The following is a 23,704-nucleotide window of genomic DNA, read 5'->3' as shown; positions in this document are numbered from 1 at the left end:
CCCCTATTATTGTATTTATCACCAGTGTGATAACCACAAGAACCAAAAAATATAATAAATATATATGACACAACTCCTAAAAAATCTTTAAACAATAATCTAAACTAATGTGTACATATACTCTCAAATTTGCTACCAAATCCAAATTCTCACCATGTGATTAATTGTCCATCAGTCCTCCCATGTATCTTAAAAACTTGATCCACACCCTCTTTTCCATATCCAGTATCTCCAGTGATATTATCAGTTAACTGATTCACCTCATGCTCCTTATTCCACCACCAATTTCCTATACACTCACCAGAATATTTGACCCTAAAACAGGTCTAGCCATTCATGTAGATATTGTCCCTTAGGAGAGCTCTCCTGGCCTCCAAAACTCTTGGTCCATCAGATGCTTTCGGGTGCCACTTCACCTCCAATGATTTACACATCCCAAAAAGAATGCCATGAAAAATAATAGTGCAGTTCCCTTTTTATTCATTAAAATATATACCTCCAAAGTGTGCACTTACATCAAATATTAAAACAATGTGCATTCAGATGCCTTTCCAAAATGGTGCTTAGTTGTTACCTTCCTCTGGCGTGCGTTCCACACACTGTAAGTGACGCCTGCAGAAGTTATGTCACAATGTAAAACCCCGCCCAATGCGCTTCATCTGGCTTGATGCAATCAGAAACGGACATCCGCTATATGTCCTCCACTATCTTATATACCTTAGCAGCCATTTCCAATTGGTCAGTACCCAATTAATAGGTCTCCTCATAGGACTAAACTATCATAGACAATACTAAAATCTAATAATACATATCATTTGTTTAACCACTTGCCGACCGCCGCAAGTACATATACTGCGGCGGTCAGCCCCTTGCAGGCAAAGTGACGTATGGGTACGTCACTCGCCTGTGAGTCAATAGGGGGCGAGTGCGCGCCGCCGGAGGCTCCTGCCCCCGCTCGTTCACGGTCACTCGCGATCGTCAGTTACAGAGGGAGAAAGGCAGGCAGCTAATGTAAACAAAGTCGCCTGTCATTCTTCCTATCAGGTATCAAGTGCTGGAGGCCAATGGAGAGAGGGCTTCCCTTGCAGCTAAGTGCCAAACTCCCCTGGAGATGAGACAGGAGGAGTTAGGCCCAAAGTCGCACAGGTCGCCTGCAGAGTTGCTTGCAGAAAAGGGTTCAGGGATACCGCTGTGGTGCTGCGGGGTTACTGCAGGCAGGTGACACCTGTGAGATGAAGCAGGTACTTAGGATCGCTGAGACAGAGGGTGGTTGATTCAAGCCAAGGTTCGATGCCAGGTGGGTAGCGGAGGAGACAAGGTCAAGTGGTAGCCAAGGTCTGGACAGGTAGCAGGCAGAGGAGATCCGTTAAACAAGCCGAGGTCAAAGTCAGGAAGCAAGCTGGAGATGAAGGTGTAACAAGCTGAGTCAGGAACCAGGAATCACAGGAAACAGGAAACAGGATGTTGGTAGAAGCTGAAGATCAAACAGCAATTAGAGAAGGGCTGGCTTCCTTATAAAGGCCCAGGTAAGGGGCTGACAGAGTTGCTGGGTCCTAGAGCCCTTCTCCTATTCTGACGGACACTGGGTCCTAGAGCCCTCCTGCTATTGGTACCCTGACAGTGCCCCCCCCCAATGGGCAGCCTCCGAATGCCCAACCGGGCCATCTTCCTTGGATATCTGGCATGAAATTCCCGAAGGAGTCTAGGGGCATGGATGTTGATCTTTGGTTCCCAAGAGCTTTCTTCGGGTGGATACCCCTTCCATTTGATCAGATATTGTATTTGCCTGCCTTGTTTCCTGCAATCCAATATTGACTCCACCTCATATTCTGTTTCTTCATCAACAGTTACTGATGGAGGAGGAAGTTCCACTCTCCCAGGAAATGGATCTGGAATGGCCGTTTTTAGGAGAGAGGCATGAAAAACTGGGTGAATCCTATAAGAATCCGGCAGGGATAATTCAAAAGCCACTGGGTTTACCTCTCGTTTAATTGGAAACGGACCAATGTATTTAGGCCCTAGCTTCTTCGATGGGCAAGGCAGTTTCAGATTGGCCGTAGACAGCCATACCTCATCCCCAATTTTAAAGGAGGGATTCCCCCTGCGTTTCTTGTCAAAAAATTTCTTGTAGTCGGTTTGAGCCTTCAGTATGCATTCTTGAAGGGTTTGATAGTTTTGCTGTATAAAAGCAAGTCTGTCCTGGACCGCAGGTACTGCAGATTCGAATATAGTGTCAGGCAAGGCAAGTGGGTGGAATCCATAGTTGGCCCAGAATGGAGACTGGTTTGTGGCTGAGTGTAGTGAATTGTTATAAGCAAACTCCGCAAATGGAAGCAACGAGGCCCAGTCATCCTGTGAAAAGGCTGAGAAACAGCGGAGGTACTGCTCCAAGGTTTGATTCGTACGCTCTGTTTGCCCATTGCTCTGAGGGTGGTATGCTGATGAGAGGCAAAGTTCTATTTTCAGGGCGTTACACAGAGCTCTCCAAAACTTGGAGGTAAATTGTACCCCCCGATCAGAAACAATGCTTCCGGGAAAGCCGTGGAGTCTCACGATTTCCTTGAGGAAAATGTGGGCAGTCTCAGTTGCTGAAGGAGTGCCTACCAAGGGTAGAAAATGGGCCATCTTCGACAGGCGATCCACCACCACCATAATGGCAGTAAAACCCTCCGAGGGCGGAAGCTCCACAATAAAATCCATCGAGATACCTTCCCATGGACGGTTAGGAATAGGTAAGGGTCTCAGTAGTCCCCAGGGCCTTGTCTTGTCACCCTTGCTACGTAGGCACACAGAGCAGGATTTAACATAGGCTCTACAGTCTCGACTAAGGTTGGGCCACCAGAAGGACCTTTGGATGAGCTCACTTGTTTTACGAACTCCAAAGTGGCCGGCTAACTGGTGGTCGTGGTACGTCTTGAAGACCTGAAGCCTTGCCTCCTGAGGCACGAAGACCTTATCCTGGTGCCAGAGTAATCCATTTTGTTTCCTTAACGAGACCTGCTCAGATTCAGGGCATGAAGCAGAGGCTCGTTCAATGACCGATTTCAAGCTGGGTTGAATCAATAAAAAGTTCTGGGCCGAAAGAATAGTGCTCGGTGGAGCAGGTTCTGTGGATTCAGGGAACATCCGGGACAAGGCGTCTGCCTTCCCGTTCTTGGATCCTGGTCTATAGGTTAAATGGAAGTTAAATCGTGAGAAGAATAATGCCCATCTAGCTTGTCGGGGTCTTAGACGTTTGGCGGACCTCAGATACTCTAAGTTTTTGTGGTCCGTAAAAATCATGATCGGGTGATTGGCGCCCTCCAATAGATATCTCCACTCTTCAAAGGCCACTTTAATAGCCAGAAGCTCTCGGTCACCCACGTCGTAGTTTCTCTCAGCCTGGTTTAATTTCTTAGAGCAGAAGGCTACTGGGTGTAATAGAGCTTTTGGGCCCATCCGCTGAGAAAGCACGGCTCCCGTCGCCACTTCAGAAGCATCTACTTCAAGAACGAAAGGGAGCGCTGGGTCCGGGTGTTGCAGCACCGGAGCAGAGGTAAACAAGGTTTTGAGTTTTTCAAAGGCTACTTGGGCTTCCTGATTCCAGAGGAAACGGATGTGGAGACGTGTGAGTTGAGTAATTGGGGCGATGATAGTGGAGAAGTCCTTAATAAATCTCCGGTAGAAATTGGCAAAGCCTACGAATCTTTGGACTCCCTTTCGGTCTGTAGGTGCAGGCCAGTCTAGGATTGCTGTGACCTTCTGGGGATCCATAGAGATTCCCCCAACGGAGATTACGAGGCCCAAAAATTGAATAGATTGTTTTTCAAAATCGCATTTCTCGGCCTTGGCATACAAACCGTGCCTGCGGAGGGTACTCAATACCTTCTTGACGTGGATTCGGTGGAGCTCGAGAGAGGGGGAGAAGATCAGGATATCATCCAGGTAGACGATCAGAAATAAGTCAAGGTATTCTCGGAATATATCATTGACCAGGTGTTGAAATGTTGCAGGGGCGTTGCATAACCCAAATGGCATTACGAGGTATTCGAAGTGGCCAAAGCGTGTTCTGAAGGCCGTTTTCCACTCGTCCCCCTCTCTGATGCGAACTAGATTATAAGCCCCTCTTAAGTCCAGTTTTGTAAATACCCGGGCTGCTCGAAACCTCTGGAACAACTCCGGAACGAGGGGAAGAGGGTACCTATTCTTGATGGTAATTTTGTTGAGCTCCCGGTAGTCGATGCAGGGTCTGAGGGAGTGGTCTTTTTTTTCAACAAAGAAGATGCCTGCGCCAGCAGGTGAGGAAGAGGGACGAATGAAACCTTTGGCTAGGTTCTCATCTATGTATTGTCTGAGAGCCTCCAATTCCACCTCGGACAAAGGGAAGATGCGCCCGAAGGGAATTTCCGCTCCAGGGAGCAATTCAATAGGACAGTCATATGATCGGTGTGGAGGCAAGGTTTCGGCTTTCTTTTTGTCGAAGACGTCAAGGTAGTCATGGTAGACTGAAGGGACTACTAGACTGGTGTCTGTTGCTGGTTGTATGGTCAGGCAGGTATGGGGGTTGGTTAGCGTGGGGATACCGCAATGCTGGCGGCAGTAGCTGGATGAGAAGGTGACCTCCCCTCGGGACCAGTCCACTGATGGGTTGTGGGCTTGTAGCCACGGGATTCCAAGAATTGCTGGAAAAATTGGAGAACTGATCACATCAAAGCAGAGAAATTCCTGGTGCCCTGTGTCTGTGGTTGTGAGAATAGGGACTGTTTCTTGGGTAACAGGTCCTGAACTAGGTTGACTTCCATCAGCTAGGTGTATGTCTAGTCTTTGATCCTTGGTAGTCAGAGGAATGTGAAGGTCTTTAGCCAGGTTGATGTCCAGGAAGCAGCTGCAAGCTCCAGAGTCAATTATTGCCCGCAGTTTGACCTCCCTTCCAGCCACCTGCAGAGAGATGGGGAGAATAATGTGAGTAGATAGTGATCCGGACAGCTGAAGATATGTAGGGTACAGGTGCCTGGACTTACTTGGCCGAATCGGACAGTTGCGAAGGTAGTGTCCTGATGCTCCACAGTAGAGACAGAGATTGTTTTGCCTCCTGCGTCCTCTTTCTTCTGGGGTTAAAGCGGGTCGAAGCAGACCAATCTGCATTGGTTCTATATTGGAGGTATTTAGAGGAGCAGCGGCAGGAAGTGTTGGAGACGGGACCTTGGGCAGTACCCAGGTTGGCCGAAAGGTCTGAGAACGCTCAAAGCGTCGCTCCCGCAGACGCCTATCTAGCTGGATGGAAGTTTGGATCAGAGTCTCTAGCGTGGCGGGAGCTTCAGACCTGGCCAGCTCATCCTTGATTGTTTCGGATAGGCCTAAACGGAATTGAAACTTCAAAGCTGCATCATTCCATCCGGTATCAGCTGCCCATCTACGGAACTCCCCAATGTAATCCTCTACTGGTCGTCTTCCCTGCACCAGGGAGTGAAGGGCAGACTCTGCGGTGACAGTTTTCTGTGGGTCATCATATAAAGTAGCCATGGCTTCAAAAAACATGGAGACTGAGTTCAGCACCTCATCCTTTCGTTCTAGGAGGTTATGGGCCCAGGATTGTGGTTCATCAGATAGAAGGGAGATGATGAACCCCACTCGGACAGTTTCTGAAGCGAAGGTCCTAGGTTGCAGGGCAAAGTAAAGTTCGCAGGCATTCCTGAAAGCTCTGAACCTCCGCCGGTCCCCTGAAAAACGCTCAGGAGTGGGAACTCTGGGCTCTGGAGGAGGCAGTACCACAGCGGGTGGAGCGGCAACAGCTGATGTGGAGGACGCTGGTGTAGAGGCGGGGCTAGAGGCTTGGTTGGATTCGGTGGAAGTCATGGAACCTGTGAGGGCATGGAACCGCCCCTCAAGTTGGAAGTAACCTTCCTGCAGATTTTTGACTGCTTGTGTCAGAGCCGTTATCTGCTGACATAGGGTTTCAAGTGCAGAAGCACCTCTCTCGGCCTCAGACATCCTGGCTGTTTGATACTATCAGGTATCAAGTGCTGGAGGCCAATGGAGAGAGGGCTTCCCTTGCAGCTAAGTGCCAAACTCCCCTGGAGATGAGACAGGAGGAGTTAGGCCCAAAGTCGCACAGGTCGCCTGCAGAGTTGCTTGCAGAAAAGGGTTCAGGGATACCGCTGTGGTACTGCGGGGTTACTGCAGGCAGGTGACACCTGTGAGATGAAGCAGGTACTTAGGATCGCTGAGACAGAGGGTGGTTGATTCAAGCCAAGGTTCGATGCCAGGTGGGTAGCGGAGGAGACAAGGTCAAGTGGTAGCCAAGGTCTGGACAGGTAGCAGGCAGAGGAGATCCGTTAAACAAGCCGAGGTCAAAGTCAGGAAGCAAGCTGGAGATGAAGGTGTAACAAGCCGAGTCAGGAACCAGGAATCACAGGAAACAGGAAACAGGATGTTGGTAGAAGCTGAAGATCAAACAGCAATTAGAGAAGGGCTGGCTTCCTTATAAAGGCCCAGGTAAGGGGCTGACAGAGTTGCTGGGTCCTAGAGCCCTTCTCCTATTCTGACGGACACTGGGTCCTAGAGCCCTCCTGCTATTGGTACCCTGACACTTCCTTGTGTAACAGCAGAGATCATACGGTCCTGCTATGTAGGATCGTAGATCTCTGCTGTTACATGAAAAGCCACATCCCTGCACAGTAAGAAGCACGCCCCTAGGGACACACTTAGCCACTGCATCTCTAATAAAGTTAACCCCTTCCCTGCCAGTGTCATTTTTACAGTAACAGTGCATATGTATAGCACTGATTACTGTAGTAATGTCACTGGTACCCCCAAAAGTGTCAAAAATTTCAGTCAAGGGTCCGATCTGTCCGCCGCAATGTCGCAGTCCTGCAAAAAAATCGCTGATCGCCGCCATTACTTGTTAAAAAAAACAACAAAGATTACAAAAAATCTTTCCCTTAGTTAGTAAACGCAATAACTTTTGCGCAAACCAATCAAAATACGCTTATTGCAATTTTTTTTACCAAACATATGTAGCAGAAAACAAATTGGCCAAACATTTTAAAAAATTTAGATTTTTACATTTTTTTTGGGGGGGCAATTTCATATAAAAAAATGTGAAAAATATTGTTATTTTTGCAAAAATTTTTTTGTTTATAGCGCATGATCAAAAAATCGCACAGGTGATCAAATACCACCAAAAGAAAGCTCTGTTTGTGGGGAAAAAAGGACGTCAAATTAATTTAGGTACAGCTTAGCATGACCGCGCAATTGTCCATTAAAGTAACGCAGTGCCGAATCGAAAAATATGGTCTGGTCAGGAAGGGGGTAAAATCTTCCGGGGCTTAAGTGGTTAAAATGTTAATGAGCATAAAATATTAAAATATTGCTAACAACACCTAAAAAACAACACCTAGTCTAAAATTACCATAAAAATAATATAAAATTGAAAACGAATGAGGAAACAATTTAAGGCTATACCAATATTTAACCTATGAGGTTCCAATGTATTTATCTGGTATATCCACTTGGTCTCATTTTGTAACACCTTCTTAGTCAGATCTGAACTCCTTCAATTATTTTCGACCTTGTTGTCAATACCATAAAAGATCCAGATCCTTGTTATGGAAATCTCAGAACTGACTAGAAACAGTGTGTTTATGGAAGACCTTCTTAATATTATCAATGTGTTCTCCACTAATCTCCATATATAGTTTCATCTTCCTATTTATTCATGAAGATGTTGCCACACTAGGAGCATACTTGGCTCCCACTGCTACGCTCTTCGTTTGCACAAAAAATTCCCCATCATGCCAAAAATAATTTCTACTCATAACCATTTGCAACCCTTCCAACATATATTCAATCTGGTCCCTGTTATGTCCCAAACTCTCACATAATGCCCATTCAACTGCTCTTAACCCATCTTCCTGTTTAACCACTTGCCGACCAGTCGCCGTCGATATACGGCGGCAGGTCGGCAGGTTCCCATGAATCGCCATACCTGTACGGTGGTTCACGGGAATGATCATTGGGGCGCGCGCCGCCGCTGAAAGCATGCGCGCGCCCACTCGCCAGCGGGGTGGCTGATTCACGGCTCACGTTTAACCCTTTGATCACCCCTGGGTTAACCCCTGTCCTGCCAGTGTTATTAGTACAGTAACAGTATATATTTTTAGCACTGATTACTGTAGTAATGTCACTGGTCCCCCCAAAAGTGTAAAATATTTCAGTTAGGGGTTGCATCTGTCCGCTGCAATGTCGCAGTCCTGCTAAAAATCGCAGATCGCTACCATTACTAGTAAAAAAAAAAATTAATAAATGAATAAAAATTACATAAATCTTTCCCCTAGTTTGTAGACACAATAACTTTTGCGCAAACCAATCAAAATATGCTTAGCCCCCATGCACACTGGATGTTTTTGGAGCTGCTGTTAGCAGCGTCAGACGTTTTTTTTTTTTGCAGCTGTAGAACGCCCATCCATGTTATTCTATGGCCTCATGCACACATAGAGCTTTTAGGAGCTCCAAGTGGCATAGGCGTTTAATAGCTGCAAAAAAAAATCAGGACCAGTGCGTTCTGGAGCTGCAGTGTCAAGCTGTAAAAACGTCTGACGCTGCTAAACGCTGGATAACGTGGCTTAACGTGCGTTAAGCCACGTTATACGTTTTTTTTTCTTCCATTCAAAATCATGGGATCTATGGGAGCCTATTGATTTGAATGGAAGGCGCATCGCAAGTCGGATCAGGATGATCCGACTTGCGGTGCGACTTGCGCTGTGAGAATCTTGAGGGAGAACTCCACGCCAAAATGGGGAAAAAACAGCGTGGGGTTCCCCCCCCCCAGGTTCCAAACCAGGCCCTTCAGGTCTGGAATGGAATTTGAGGGTAGCCCCACACCGAAAAAACGGTGTGGGGCCCCCCCAAGAATCCATACCAAACCCTTATCCGAGCATGGAGCCCAGCAGCCCAGGAAAGGGGAGGGGATGAGCGACAGGCCCCACCCCCCTGGACCATACCAGGCCACACGCCCTCAACATGGGGGGTGTGGGTGCTTTGGGGCAGGGGGGCACTGCACCCCCCCCACCCCAAAGCACCTTGCCCCCATGTTGATGAGGACAAGGGCCTCATCCCCACAACCCTTGCCGGTGGTTGTGAGGATCTGCGGGCAGGGGGCTCATCGGAATCTGGAAGCCCCCTTTAACAAGGGGCCCCCCAGATCCCGGACTCCCTCCCTATGTGAATGGGTATGGGGTACATTGTACCCCTACCCATTCACCCCATAAAAGACAGGAGGTGTTTTGAAAAGTTTATTAAAAATCTTCATTCCGTCTTCTCCCCTCCGCTCTTCTGCTCTTTTTTCCTTCTGCTCTTTTGCTTCCTCTGGTCTTCTTCTTCTTCCAGTCCTCCTCCGACGCTGTCCCTGTGATTATGCCGGTCTCTGGTCTCTGCAGCTTATTATATAGCCATTAGGGGCGTGACCTCCCGGTGACGAGACCAGAGGAGGCAGAAGGGCAAAAGAGCAGAAGAGCGGAGGGGAGAAGAGCGGAGAGGAGAAGACCAGAAGAGCGGAGTGGAGAAGACCAGAGCCGAGAAGACCGGATGAAGATTTTTAATAAACTTTTCAAAACGTTTCCTGGCATTATTTACATACACTGCCTTTTATGGGGTGAATGGGTAGGGGTACAATGTACCCCATACCCATTCACATAGGGAGGGGGTCTGGGATCTGGGGGGCCCCCTTGTTAAAAGGGGGCTTCCAGATTACGATGAGCCCCCTGCCCGCAGACCCCCACAACCACGGGCCAGGGTTGTGGGGGTGAGGCCCTTGTCCTCATCAACATGGGGGCAAGGTGCTTTGGTGCCCCAAAGCACCCACACCCCCCATGTTGAGGGCGTGTGGCCTGGTATGGTCCAGGGGGGGTGGGGCCGTTTGCTCGTCCCCTCCCCTTTTCTGGGCTGCCAGGCTGCATGCTCGGATAAGGGTTTGGCATGGATTTTGGGGGGGACCCCACGCCGTTTTTTTGGCGTGGGGCTACCCTCAAATTCCATACCAGACCCGAAGGGCCTGGTCTGGAACCTGGGGGGGAACCCCACGCTGTTTTTTTCCCCATTTTGGTGTGGAGTTCCCCCTCAAGATTCTCACAGCGCAAGTCGCACCGCAAGTCGGATCATCCTGATCCGACTTGCGGTGCGCCTTCCATTCAAATCAATAGGCTCACATAGGGAACCATTGATTTTGAATGGAGGCAGAAAAAAGGCTGCTAAAAGCGACGTGGCCAAACGTGCAATAACCTAAATGGAAAAAGCTACTAAAAGCACGTTTTTACAGCTGGTTTTTCTTGGCGTCAAGAAACAGCTTTGGAGCTCGTTTTTATGACGCCCTGTGTGCATGGAGCCTTATTGGGATTTTTTTAACAAAAATATGTAGCAGAATACAAATTGGCCTAAAATGATAAAAAAATTTAGATTTTTTTTTTTTTATTGGGAATGTTTTATAGCAGAAAGTGAAAAATATTGTTTTTTTTTTTTTTTTCAGAATTGTCACTCTTTTTTTTTTATAGCGCAAAAAATAAAAATCGCACAGGTGATCAAATACCACCAAAAGAAAGCTCTATTTGTGGGGAAAAAGGGACATCAATTTTATTTGGGTACAGCACCCCACGACAGCGCAATTGTCCATTAAAGTAACACGGTGCCGAATCGCAAAAAATGGTATGGTCATTAAGGGGGAAAATCTTCGGATCCAGAAGTGGTTAATATTAGTATAGACAGAGTTTACATCTATTGTGACCAAATTACTAACTTTATTAGAGGGGATGCTATCTTTAGCTATCTACCCTGCTATCTTTTTTTTTGACCGACCCTTTTCCACTACTGGCTGTAAATACAGTATATGTTCAAGTATTCACTCAAGTGGATCATGTTTTGAAGATACATTTGATGGACAATTAATCATTTTATATGTTTTAAATTTTTATTTTATTTACACGGTGAGAATTCAGATTTGGTAGCAAATTTGAGAGTATATGTACACATTAGTTTGAATTATTGTTTAAAGATTATTAAGATTTGTGTCATATATATGTATTATATTTTTTGGTTATGTGGTTATCAAACTGGTTATAAATATCATTATAGAGGTAGAGCAGCACATATTTTTTACACATTTCACACCACTGAGATATTCACATAGAATAGTGAGGTTATCACACGTGGGTGTTGGCAGCTTCCCATAAACGCCAATAAACAAAATTTACAAAAGAAATACTGTATGCCAAGGTGCAGGTTTAAATATTTTGAATTATTGGGAAAAAGGTGGATAAATTCCTGAAGTGTTCCTATTCTGTCCAAGTGATCCTAAAGGATTCATGTTTAGCAGTGTCCCAAGAGATCAGTTTTTCCATGAGACAGATACAGTCCATCTCAACAGCCCAGTCCATGTAAGACAGAGTATTTGGTTAATGCCAGCACTGGGCAATGATAGTATGTGCAGAGGTTAACCACTTGCCACCTGCCCACAGTACTTTTACTGCGAGCAGGCAGCAGCTGCAGGCACCACGACGTACTGTTCACCACGGTGAACATGTGCAGTGGAGCCCCCCAGCAGCTGAGGTGTTATGTGATTGCTATGACCTATCAAACCAATCACATGATTACAAGTAAACAAAAAGTCATGAATGGCTTCTATTCATGACTGTTTTGCTTACTATTGTGGTGCCGTGATTGGCTCGAAGCTATCACATGGTACCTGGTGTCCAGTTCATCTATAATCAAAACATCCTTTAATCTGCAAATTATCCGCTCACCAGAAGTAGTAGACCCCTAGATTATAAAAAGGTCATATAACGCTTTGTGCATTCTCCGCTCTTATCTCTCCCTCTCTTCATTGGCACCAACCATCAAAATATGTTGCAAACACCACTTCTCTCCTTTCGGTCAGACAACATGAAATCAAAAGTGAAAATTCATATCGTAGTATGTCAAAAAACATACAAATGTGCACCTGTGAGGTTACACTCACATTTAATTAAGTGCACGCATGTAAAACCAAAAGTGCTAAATCGTGACAAGTCCTCTTCATGCTGAACCCCCAATCTGAAATGTCCACTCAACGGACATAAGTAGGTTACAGAACAACGTAAAAGCTGCCTGTTATAAGCAATAATAGTGTACAAAAAAAAACCTGATCACACCCAATTAGGTGCGTTACATCTGTCACCAGTCAGTATCCCTGATCACTGCCACACCAGTCATGTGATGCGCTGTACTGCCCTGGCATTTTAGGGCCTCAAGAAATGAGATAGGCCGTCAATACATCAGGAATGAATTGATCAATTTTCACATACATATACCTTGGTTTCTATACTCTATAACTTTCACCAGTGGCGGCTGGTGAAGTTTTAAGATGGTGGGGTGCAAGACCCCGCCCTTCCATTTTGACCCCTCCCATTTCTAAGAAGCCCCACCCCTTATAGACTCCACCCATTTTGTCCCCTGTATTTTGCTTGCGTGAACAAATTCTCCCAATATATCACATATTAAGGGGTCCATCAGTACTAGTATATTCCATAATAGGGAGCAGGGGATATACTGTGAGAGACACCCTATTATGGGATACACTGACTGAGAGTGGCACAAACCCCACAGTACAGACCCCCCCAGCACAAACCCCTCAAGCACAAACCCCGCACAAACCCCTCAAGCACAAACCCCACAGTACAGACCCCCTAGCACAAACCCCACAGTACAGAGCCCCTAGCACAAACCCCACAGTACAGGCCCCCTAACACAAACCCCACAGTACAGGCCCCCTAGCACAAACCCCACAGTACAGGCCCCCTAGCACAAACCCCACAGTACAGGCCCCCTAGCACAAACCCCACAGTACAGGCCCCCTAACACAAACCCCACAGTACAGGCCCCCTAGCACAAACCCCACAGTACAGGCCCCCTAGTACAAACCCCACAGTACAGGCCCCCTTTCAATGCAGTGACCAGCGTACATGCCCCCTGCCGTGGACGTCTTCTTCCTCCGAGTCCTCATCCTGCATGCGCGCCGCCCGTCACCGTCCTGACTCCCTGGCGTGCTGCCCGGGAGTCGACTTCTTCCTCCATGCGCTTCTTCGGTTCTTCCTCCATGCGCGCCGTCCGCTGCCCTCTTCTCTGACGTCAGGACGGTGCGTGACTAACGCACGCACCGCCCCCCACGCAACGTCACCCGGGATGTCCTCTATGATTGGTCCAGGCTGGACCAATCACAGCCAGGACATCCGGAAAGTGGGGAGTGTCATAGTGCATTGCTCTGCGCCCCGATGACCCCCAGAAGGCCGCATTGCTCTGCTTATTGCACGTGGGGTGCAAACCCCCCCCCCCATAGCCACTAGTTAGTCCGGCGCCCCAAGTGAGCTAAAATTTTTATTTATTTTTTTTCTTCCTTTTTTTTTTATTGGGCCACGGAGATTGGGGGGGCGGCGCCCCTGTGCCCCCTATAGACCGGCCACCACTGACTTTCACACAGACTAAATAATATACAGTACACTGATTTGTGTTATTTTTACCAAGGAAATATAGCAGACTACATTTTGGCTTACATTTATTAAGAAAGATTATTTGTTTGTAACATTTTATAATAGAAACTAGAGAAATTCAAGGTAGCTTAATGAAACAGTCATTGGCTAGACACAGCAGTAGTATAGCACAGTCTTGTTCTGTTAGATCCAATCAAAAGTCTTTATTCACTTGCTTTTCTCTGCCCTTCCTCTGTGGCTGCACTTTGCTTAGTATACTATAAGTATTAAGATTTTATTTCCTGCCTCTTCTGTAATTCATTTTTTTATTCTGTTTCTGTGTTGCCACTTTTTCTGAGCTGCTTTCTTTCCTCTTATTCAGTTTCCTTCTCTATTTCTTCTCTTCTCCTTCTTACAGGTAGATTTGGTGGACTGATCATGCAGATACAGTAGGAAATTCAGGAAAGTAACAGTAGGTGAAGATAAGGAGTTTATGTATTCTTCAGCAAATCGCTTTTATGGCTTCATTAAAGAGTAACCCCATTCACCTTTTCTTCATATTAAGCTTAAAGAAGACATGGGGCTGTGGAACTAAAAGATCAGAGAAGGAGCGGGCGGCTTATAATGTCATCCGAGAAGAATACCGCAAGCTGGGGCCAATTTCCTTTGCAGAGTATAACGTGCTTTTCCTCTTCACTGTGCTGGTCATCCTTTGGTTTACAAGAGATCCTGGTTTTGTTAAAGGTTGGGCCACTGTGCTCTTCAATAAGGACCATGTGGAGTAAGGCTTTTTGCTTATTTATTTATTTACTTATATTTTATAATTGCATATGAATTTCTGTAGTGTGTTCCTTCTAATCAACCCAAGCGCCACCTTTTTCTCTACCCAGAATTTACCATTAGTCACAGTAGGACTGTCACAATGTATTTTAGGAGCCGAGAGTTTAAATATACCTACCTAACATTGCCAACAACAATTTTTATTAGTTTTAGATACAAATGTAGCATCCAGTCCCATCTCCACATACAGGATAACACAATGACAAATGCCAGTACTAGTAAAAAAAGCTTTACTATCACTTGTAAATGTAAATATATATCTGGTGCATTGTAAGGTGTTAAAATATATTGAGTCCTGTGCCATTCAGGGCAAATTGACATTGCCTTTGCAAAGAACCCCCCCCCCCCGACTCACTAATACTCACATTGCCAGTGTTCCCCCGCCATTCCTTTCTCTTTCGCAACCTGCGACATTTGCTGGTGCTTCTGAGAATAAAGAAGCATCAGTCCTCCTCTTGCAGCCAATCATTTGGCCGGAACACTGTCCCTACTTATCGGGATGATGGCCACCCACACTGGGTATTGAGTGATAGGTCCTACCAATCCTACTGTCACAAAACAGGTAGAGGCAGCATAATCCCCACTGCCTCTTACATACGTATTTGAGGATTTTAGGGCATTTCCATGTGCTCCTAGGTGCAATTTTAATTGCTTCCTATGTGCCCCATTCAGAGATGTGGTGCAGGGTGCAGGGAACTATGGTAAAATGTGTGAGTTGGTTTGTGCACTTCAAATAAAAGTAAAAAAAAAGGAAAAAAAGCAGTGTGAAATGGCTGAAATATGCTCCCCCCCACACACACACACCACTACTTGTGGCAAAATAAAGAGTGATAGATTGAAACTGTTTAAATAAAAATAAAAACCCTGCAAGACAATGGAATACTGTAATGTGCTAGTATGCTTTGAGTACTAGCACATTATGAAATACCTACCTTAGAACGAAACCTTCCATCGCTGCTGACAGGGCTTCCATCTTCACCTGGTCTTCCTTCCGGATTCGAGTGCTCTGGTCATCTGATTCGCCAAGCTGCGATGACGTCACTCCCATGCATGTATCGCATCCCTTCAGAGCTCATTCACCGGTGAAGTCATCGGCTGCATGCAGTGTGAATATCTCCTGAACAGTGCAAGTTTAGGAAATATTTACTGTATCTACAGGTAAGCCTTATTATAGGCTTACCTGTAGACAGAAGTAACAAAAAAAAAAAAAGAAAAAAAGACTTTACTACCACTTTAAATCCCAATAAAAATTAAAAGTCTGTATCCTGTGAGGGATTAGCTCGGTGGCGGGCATGGATGACCCCTTTGGGGGTGCGTTTACACAAGGAGATAGCCGAGCAGTGGTTGCAAACAGTGTGGTTTATTCACGCAATTTTCTTCACCAGACTGCATGCAGCAAAAAACATCCAAAATAAAATTAAACACAAAATAAATCCTTGCCACTGTGGGCGGCTACCTTCTCACACAGGAACCTACCTAAGAGTCTGTCTCCAACCTACTGTTGGGCAGACTTTCTTATCCTACAGCGGACACTCAATAGTCCATGTTTTATCTTCCCACAACAAATGTCCATTGAACATGTCCCTTTACTCTTCACATTGAGAATGTCCCTTTGTTTGTCTCTTCACATGGCAAACAATCCTTTATTTCTTCCACATAGAAATAGTTCGTTTTCTCACCTTGAGAAGTCTTCACAACTGTTCACCCTCCTTAGCGCACATCACTTCAGGGGGTCTTCTCCCATGCCCACACAGTGTCAGGAGGCATACATCTGACTGCTCTCCTGTCCCCAGCTCAAACAGCTTCAGGAGACAGCTTCCGGAGGCAGCAATCCTTAGACTTCCTTTGGACAAATTATAGAAGCCTTAACTTCCTCATTCTGAACAGCTGAAGTCTGTTCAACGTCTTTAGACATTTCTGCTGGCTTCTGCAGCCGACACCCTATAGTAATTGGTGAATTGTATCTCCCATCTGTGACAACACTCACAGATTTACCTGACTTCCTGTCACATTTACTTGACGTCCTGTTACAATCCTGAAATAGTAATTTAACATATTTGTTAAATTCGGTAAATGAATGTAATAGATTAAAAGTGTTACTAAACCCACAACAGTAAAATCAGTCTGTATATGCAGTAAAGCATGTTTGTTATACTCACTGTGGAACCTAAGGGGTTAATCCTCTGCATTGTAAAATAAAAAGGCTGTTTGATCCTGTCTTTTCTGATCCTTCCCGTTTTTCACTTTCCCCAATCCATCTCCTAAAGGTACAGAGCCTTTGGAGTCACTCTGCACATGCTCAGTTTGGTGTGTATTGCTAAGTGTTTTTTTTTTCTTGGGAGAGTGCATGTGATCAGCACAGGGCCAACCAGCACTGTCCAGACAGAAGGTCAGGGGTCCTGCAGACTCATAGGAATGTCATCAGAGAATGAAAACTCCTCCTACAAGCTTTAACCAGACACTGATAGAAGTCACAAGACTGCTATATACTGCTAAAGAGAAAATTTATTTAGCAGTTATTATTTACTAAAATAATTGCATTTCCATGTTCTGTGTACTGTCGGAGATCAGATATAGTGAATGCAGGCTGCTGGGTTTAGTAACACTTTAACTGTAGACTAAAGTCTTGTGAGAAACTTGGCTATCAGTCAAAAAAACACATTAGTATGAAACCCCACATATGTTTTGTTTTGTAATGATAAACACCTATCTGTTTTTCAATCTGCAGGTATGTAACTGATGCCACTGTAGCTATATTTGTAGCTGTCCTTCTGTTTGTTCTGCCAGCAAAAAGACCTAAATTTACCTGCCATAAGCAGAGTGACAGTTTTGATCTTGAAGACCCACAAGAAGGTGAGAATAAACAAACATGTAAACACTCTCAACGTGCGACATACCTTCAATGTAATACACCAGCAATGCACTCAGAAACACATAGGTGTAAATAGAGCCTAAAAATATATGTGTGGATGGTTCAAATGCTGTTCATCTGGACATGTTACCTTAAAGTAGAACTAAAGGATAAACGTTTTTCTTCTTTGCGGACTGAGTAGGGGAGGGTAAATCTCCTGTAATTTCTTTCTGTCCCATTGTGAAGATTTTCCTTTACTTCCTGTCCCATAGTCAAAACAGGAAGTGAGAGGATATCCTCCAAAAGTGGGGGAATCCTGGGTTGTTACCATAGTCAAAGGAATTAGAATTCTGATTGGAAGATTTCCCACTTATTCGTATGCTGGTGACAACCCAAAATTTGGGATTTTCTATTCCATTATTACTTTCAGTGATAATAGTAAACAGGACAAATAAAGAGGGTAAAATAGGGATAAATACAGTACTAAAAGCATGACAGGTGTTCTAATTCCTCTCTACTCTACTCTATCCAAAACTAAAAGATACAAATTTTCTTTTAGTTATACTTTAATATGTATAATTTTGCAGACACCAGAAGCAGGAATATATGTTTTATGTTTTATCAAGTGGTTGTTAAGCCATACAACAACCTTGCAAAAATCCCCTCTACTATGTTAAATAATGTCCCCAGTGCATTTGTGTTTTTTTTTTTTAATTTTGCGGTGTACCGATCGGCGCTCACGTGACCGGCCACCTCTCTCCTCTCTCGAGCTGACAGCAAAAGGGCTGAGAAACCCCCACTGACTAGAGCAAAAAGGGGGGGGAAAATGGACTTTAGAGGCACCGTAATAAAAGAACCAACGCTTTATTATTGATAAATAGTAAAACCACAAAGATATGTGTCCACCGACCAGTAGGGGCGAGGACCATTGATCAGGAATTACAGGTGGTGGGTGGATAGAAAAAGTCTAGCCACCTAGGACATACAATACAACATAACAAATACAAAATTGACATGAAGAATTAGGCAAAAAATTATTAGGACGCTATGCGTTGCAAACAACGGCACCAAGGTGCAGGCAACGCAGAGCGTCCTGTACAATACAATAACAACTTCCAAAAAGGAAACGGACTAATAGATCCAATTGCTCTACATGTTTCGCCTGGTGTTCAGACTTCATCCGGAGCTGTTTGGAACCAGGCATAAGACGAAGGCTAAAGTTGATCAAGTCGATTGATCTGCGTCTGTGAGGAGCACTTGGAGGACGCGCTGCATGCCGATCCTTTGATTGGAGGAATTGCCTGCTACTTTAGCCTTCGTCTTATGCCTGGTTATTTATGCAACAGGCATACTCTATACTGTGATTACCCGATATATTTTTCTAATTGGCCACAAGCAGTGCGTTTCCCTCAGCTACCTCAGCAGGTCATCCCTCGTGATTACTAATCATTCTACATGGTTTACCATCCCTCTGGTGCCTTCTGGTAATCCACATTCCAAACAGCTCCGGATGAAGTCTGAACACCAGGCGAAACATGTAGAGCAATTGGATCTATTAGTCCGTTTCCTTTTTGGAAGTTGTTATTGTATTGTACAGGACGCTCTGCGTTGCCTGCACCTTGGTGCCGTTGTTTGCAACGCATAGCGTCCTAATAATTTTTTGCCTAATTCTTCATGTCAATTTTGTATTTGTTATGTTGTATTGTATGTCCTAGGTGGCTAGACTTTTTCTATCCACCCACCACCTGTAATTCCTGATCAATGGTCCCCGCCCCTACTGGTCGGTGGACACATATCTTTGTGGTTTTACTATTTATCAATAATAAAGCGTTGGTTCTTTTATTACGGTGCCTCTAAAGTCCATTTTTTTTCCCCCCCTTTTTGCTCTATTAAGATTCAGGACGTGGCACATGATTCTTTATTGCATTACGCCCCTGTTTTTTGCTGCATCAGGGATAGGCGTAGTTTCCCTATCTAGTTCAAACCCCCACTGACGTCATCCAGGAGGAGCAGAGGAGAGAGGCGGCCTGTCACGTGAGCACCGGTCGTCGCTCTGAAATCAGGTACATGGTGGCATTTTCTAAAAAAAAAAAAAATGCAATCGGGACATTATTTAACATAGCAGAGGGGATTGTTGCAAGGTTGTTGTATTATTAAGCAGTAGGGGGGTAGCTCATGGAGTGGACAGAGCTAACAGGCAGGGAGGGGAGGGGGGAGGAGGACAGAGGGAAACACAGGAGAGCTGCAGATAGCAGTGGATGACGGAGGCATGTAAACTGACCACGGTGTCAGGGCTCAGCAGCCATGATTAACCCTGGTCAGTTTACAGGTAGGAGGGCATAGCCAGTCAGGATCAGCCAGGTATTTCAGGTGATACAGGGGCCAAATTACATAGTACCATGCTTTAAGGGAACAGTGTCCAATTTTTTTTTTAGGGTAAGAAACACTTTAACTAGACACATATAGTATCTTGAATAGAACCCGAACCCTGACAGGTTTTATTTATATGTTTTATGTCTGTGCCCCATCAGGGGGATTTTCCTGTTCTTTCTTTCTCAAAGACACAGCAGGACGTAGGAGGAGATCTCTGCAAAGTGAGGGGAAATTTGTTTATAGATAGTTGTCACTGGTTTTCTCATAGGAAGCTTTTCCTCAAAATCCTGTTTTCCGAGAAATTTTGGATTTATAATAACTTTCTGGAGACACATTTCACCAGGACCAATAAGGAGGGTGTATCTCCCCAATAAAAAGCTGTTACAGGGTTTAACCCTTCCACAATTTATACAAAGCTATAGAAAATATTTTGGCTCTACACTTTAATTAGAATGTTAACAATGCACCACTACGATAAAAAAAATTCTGTTTATTCTGTTTCATTAAGTAAAATCATCGACAGTGTCTTTCTCTTCATCTTTCCTGTCCAATTTAGCAAACACAAAGCCTGGGCTAGGGATTGGTGAGCCTTTCACCCTGAGCATGAGTTTGGCCCAACATTTGCCTGTTTGGCCATTCGCCAAACATGCAAATTTGCAGGGTGTTCATCCCTGCGAACATCCTGCAATGCACTGAGCAATGCACAGTGCATTCTGCGCCCTGATTGGACAAAGCTTTGCCCAATCAGACCTCAGTGTAAGCTGGTTGTTAAGGAGCGGGGCCAGGAGGATTGCCACGGCGTCCTTAACAACCGATGAGTCATCAGCTGACAATGATAGGTTTCCCCGCTGACAGCTGAATAATTAAGAAAAAAAGTACCGGTAAAAAATATATATAATAAAAACGACGTAGGATCCACCCCCCTCCCCCCAGTATATATATATGTATATATTTGAAGGTAAACCCCACTCCAAAATTGAAAAAATAATGGTATGGCCCCCCCCCCCCAAAAAAAATCCCTACCAGACCCTTATCCAGGCATGCAGCCTGGCAGGTCAGGAAAGCGGGGGGGAGGGGGCGAGCATGCCCCCCTCCTGAACCATACCAGGTCACATGCCCTTAACATAGTAGGGTGGGTGCTTTGGGCCCCCCCCCACCCCAGATCACCTTTTCCCCATGTTGATGGGGACAAGGGTCTCTTCCCCACAACCCTGGGCTGTGGGGGTCTGATCTGAATCGGTTGGGGGGGGCTTATCGGAATCTGGAAGCCCTCTTTAACAAGGCCCCCAGATCCCCCCCCCATAAGAATGGGTATTGGGAACATAGAACCTCTACCCATTCACCAAAAAAGTGTCAAAAAGTAATAAACATGGAGGCCTCAGTGGCTTTTGCAGAGGATCCAACTCCTGAATCATTCTCGGACCTGTCCCAGATTAGGAGGGAGCTCATGCACCATTTCACCTCATTAGTCCGATCTGATGCACAATGCCTGGGTGCCAAAGGGTTTGAATTAGGCAATACAAATGGAAAAATGCTAGCCAATTTAGTAGCAGAACCTTCCTATCAAACTGTGATTCCTGGGATACAGTCTCCCGAGGGGGGCTATGTTAGGGACCCAGAGGGCATCCTAAGGGAATCCCCTCAATTCTTCAATATGCTGTATCAGGATTCCCTTCTGGATCCGAATAGGTCCCTGCTGGATTTCCTGGGAGATGTACGATTCCTGCTTTTGCCTGCTGAGGATAGGAAGGTACTTGACAAACCCCTATCACTCTTGGAGATTGATGCTGATATCCAATCCTTCCCCAATCATAAATCCCAAGAGCCAGATGGTCTGCTGGGAGAGTGGTACAAAGCCCATATGATCCTATTGGGCCCTAGGTTACAAAAACGTTTTGCTCATTGTTTGGAGGTTGGACAATTATCAGATAGTATGTATCAGGCACATATTGTGCTATTGCCCAAGTCTGGCAATGATTTGATGCAATGCTCTTCCTATAGACCTATATCACTTCTGAATTAAAACCTTAAGATCCTCACTAAAGCCCTAGCCAACAGGATAATGCACATGCTACCATCAATTATCAACATTGACCAAACTGGCTCTATGCCTGGCTAATCCACTGATGTTAACCACTTTCCTACTGGGCACTTAAACCCCCTTCCTGCCCAGGCCAATTCTCAGTTTTCAGCGCTGTCATACTTTGAATGTAAATTGCGCAGTTATGCAACACTGTACCCCTATGAAATTTTGATCATTTTTTTCAAACAAATAGAGCTTTCTTTTGGTATTTAATCACTACTGGAGTTTTTATTTTTTGCTGAACAAACAAAAAAAGACTGAAAATTTAGAAAAAATAAAAATAAAACTGTTTTTATAGTTTGTTATAACATTTTGCAAACAGGTAATTTTTCTCCTTCATTGATAGGCACTGATTGGCTGCACTGATGGGCACTGATAGGCGACACTGTTGGGCACTGATAAGGGGTGACACTGATGGGCACTAATAAGGCGGCACTGATAAGATGGCACTGATAAGGCAGCACTGGTGGGCACTGATAGGTGGCACTGATGGACGGCACTGAAGGGCACTGGTAGGTGACACAGAAGGGCAATAATAGGTGGCACTGATGGGCACTAATAGGGGGCACTGATGGGCACTGATAGGTGTCATTGATGGGCAATGATAGGCACTGGTAGGTGACACTTATGGGCAGCACTCATGATGGGGCACTGATAGGTGGCACTGGTGGGCACTGGTAGGTGGCACTGGTGGGCACAGATGCCCCTCTCCTCTTCAGGGCTGATGTCCCTCTGACAGCAGCGGCGATAGGCCTTTTTTTTCTCCTCACACTGACAGCAGGAGGAGAAAAAGCAGCTGATCGCTGGCTGCTGTTTACATCACATGATCAGCTGTCATTGGCTGACAGCTGATCACGTGGTAAGCGACCGGGACTGGCCCCTTACTCCAATCTGTGACCAGCTGAGTCTTATGGACTCGCTGATCACAGAGCGAGCCGCATGCGCTCCGCAGGGAGCGCGCAGGCAGCTCATGCACGGGAGGATGTACATGGCCGCTACCTCCCGGCAATTGAGGTCCGCGCTGTAGCTGTCTTTTGGCTATAGCACAGACTGTAGGAGGTTAATATCCGCAGGGTTTTCACACATCTCCAGCTTCAGCCTGAAGAGACTGCCTCGAGAGTCTTGGTAGCCTTTGATATCAAAAAGGCTTTTGACAAAGTCCGATGGGGTTACTTGGTGCAGGTGTTAGAGCTCTCGGAAGTGGATTGAGATATTATACAAAGTCCCTGTAGCTAGCCTTAAGCCGAATAGCAAGATGTTGTCTCCCCTTCCAATGCAGAAGGGGATGAGGCAGAGGTGCCCTCTTTTACCTACCTTGTTAGCGCTGGTCATGGAACTGTTGGCGAAGGCATTGAGGCCATCCGATAAGGTGGCTGTGATTTGTGTGGGCTCCATTGTAGACAAGGTAGTGCTCCATGCAGATGATTTAATTCTCTTTCTACGGGACCCTGGCCCTTCATTTTCTGAAACACTATGGATTCTGGACCACTTTGCGGCCCTTTTGGGTCTACATACTAATTTGGGTAAATCCCTTGTGTTATCGATTGATCAAGGGGCTAAATGGTTGCCTGACCCCACTTCTCCTTTACAATGGACAACGACTAATAAATATTTAGGGATCAATATTTCTCCCAACACTAAGAATTTTAGACATCTTAATTTGTCCCCAGCTTTTCAGTGGTGTAAACAGAGACTGAAAGTCTAGTCACATATCCCTTTATCCCTTATCGGGAGAATTAATTTAATTAAAATGAAAATCCTTCCAGTTCTTTTATACAGCCTTAGGCACCCCTCAGAGTGGCTTCCGAAATCCTTTTTTAAACAATTAGATTCACTTATAGGCTCCTTCTTATGGCAATCCCAATCAGCTAGATTTAGCAGGAAAGAATTATGCAGATATTGGACGCAAGGGGGCTTGGCTTCTCAGACTTTCATACCTTCTATTTGGCGGCCATGCTTACCCACACTCATAACTAGCTTATCTCTGATGACACAAATGCCTCAGTAGTATTAGAAGCTTTGCATTCAGGATCCTATGAGACCCTCCGTCATCTCCTCTACAGGGGTCTGAGAGTCTCTCACCCG

The 23,704-nt window shown here is 45.5% G+C and overlaps 1 protein-coding gene across 1 annotated transcript in view; it reads left to right on the top strand.

Annotated features, from left to right (window-relative positions):
* SLC13A5 (solute carrier family 13 member 5) overlaps positions 1-23,704 on the top strand; it is a 224,143-nt gene that overhangs the window by 178,349 nt on the left and 22,090 nt on the right. The window contains exons 8-9 of the mRNA XM_082244955.1: positions 14,038-14,253; positions 17,041-17,165. Of these exons, the coding sequence (XP_082101081.1) occupies positions 14,038-14,253; positions 17,041-17,165 (341 nt within the window). The remainder of the gene's footprint in view (positions 1-14,037; positions 14,254-17,040; positions 17,166-23,704) is intronic.

The sequence above is a fragment of the Pelophylax lessonae genome (assembly GCF_965119305.1).
Source record: "Pelophylax lessonae genome assembly, chromosome: 2".
Taxonomy (NCBI): domain Eukaryota; kingdom Metazoa; phylum Chordata; class Amphibia; order Anura; family Ranidae; genus Pelophylax; species Pelophylax lessonae.
Note: the sequence above shows the minus strand (reverse complement) of the source record. Positions and strands in the feature narration are given on the sequence as shown.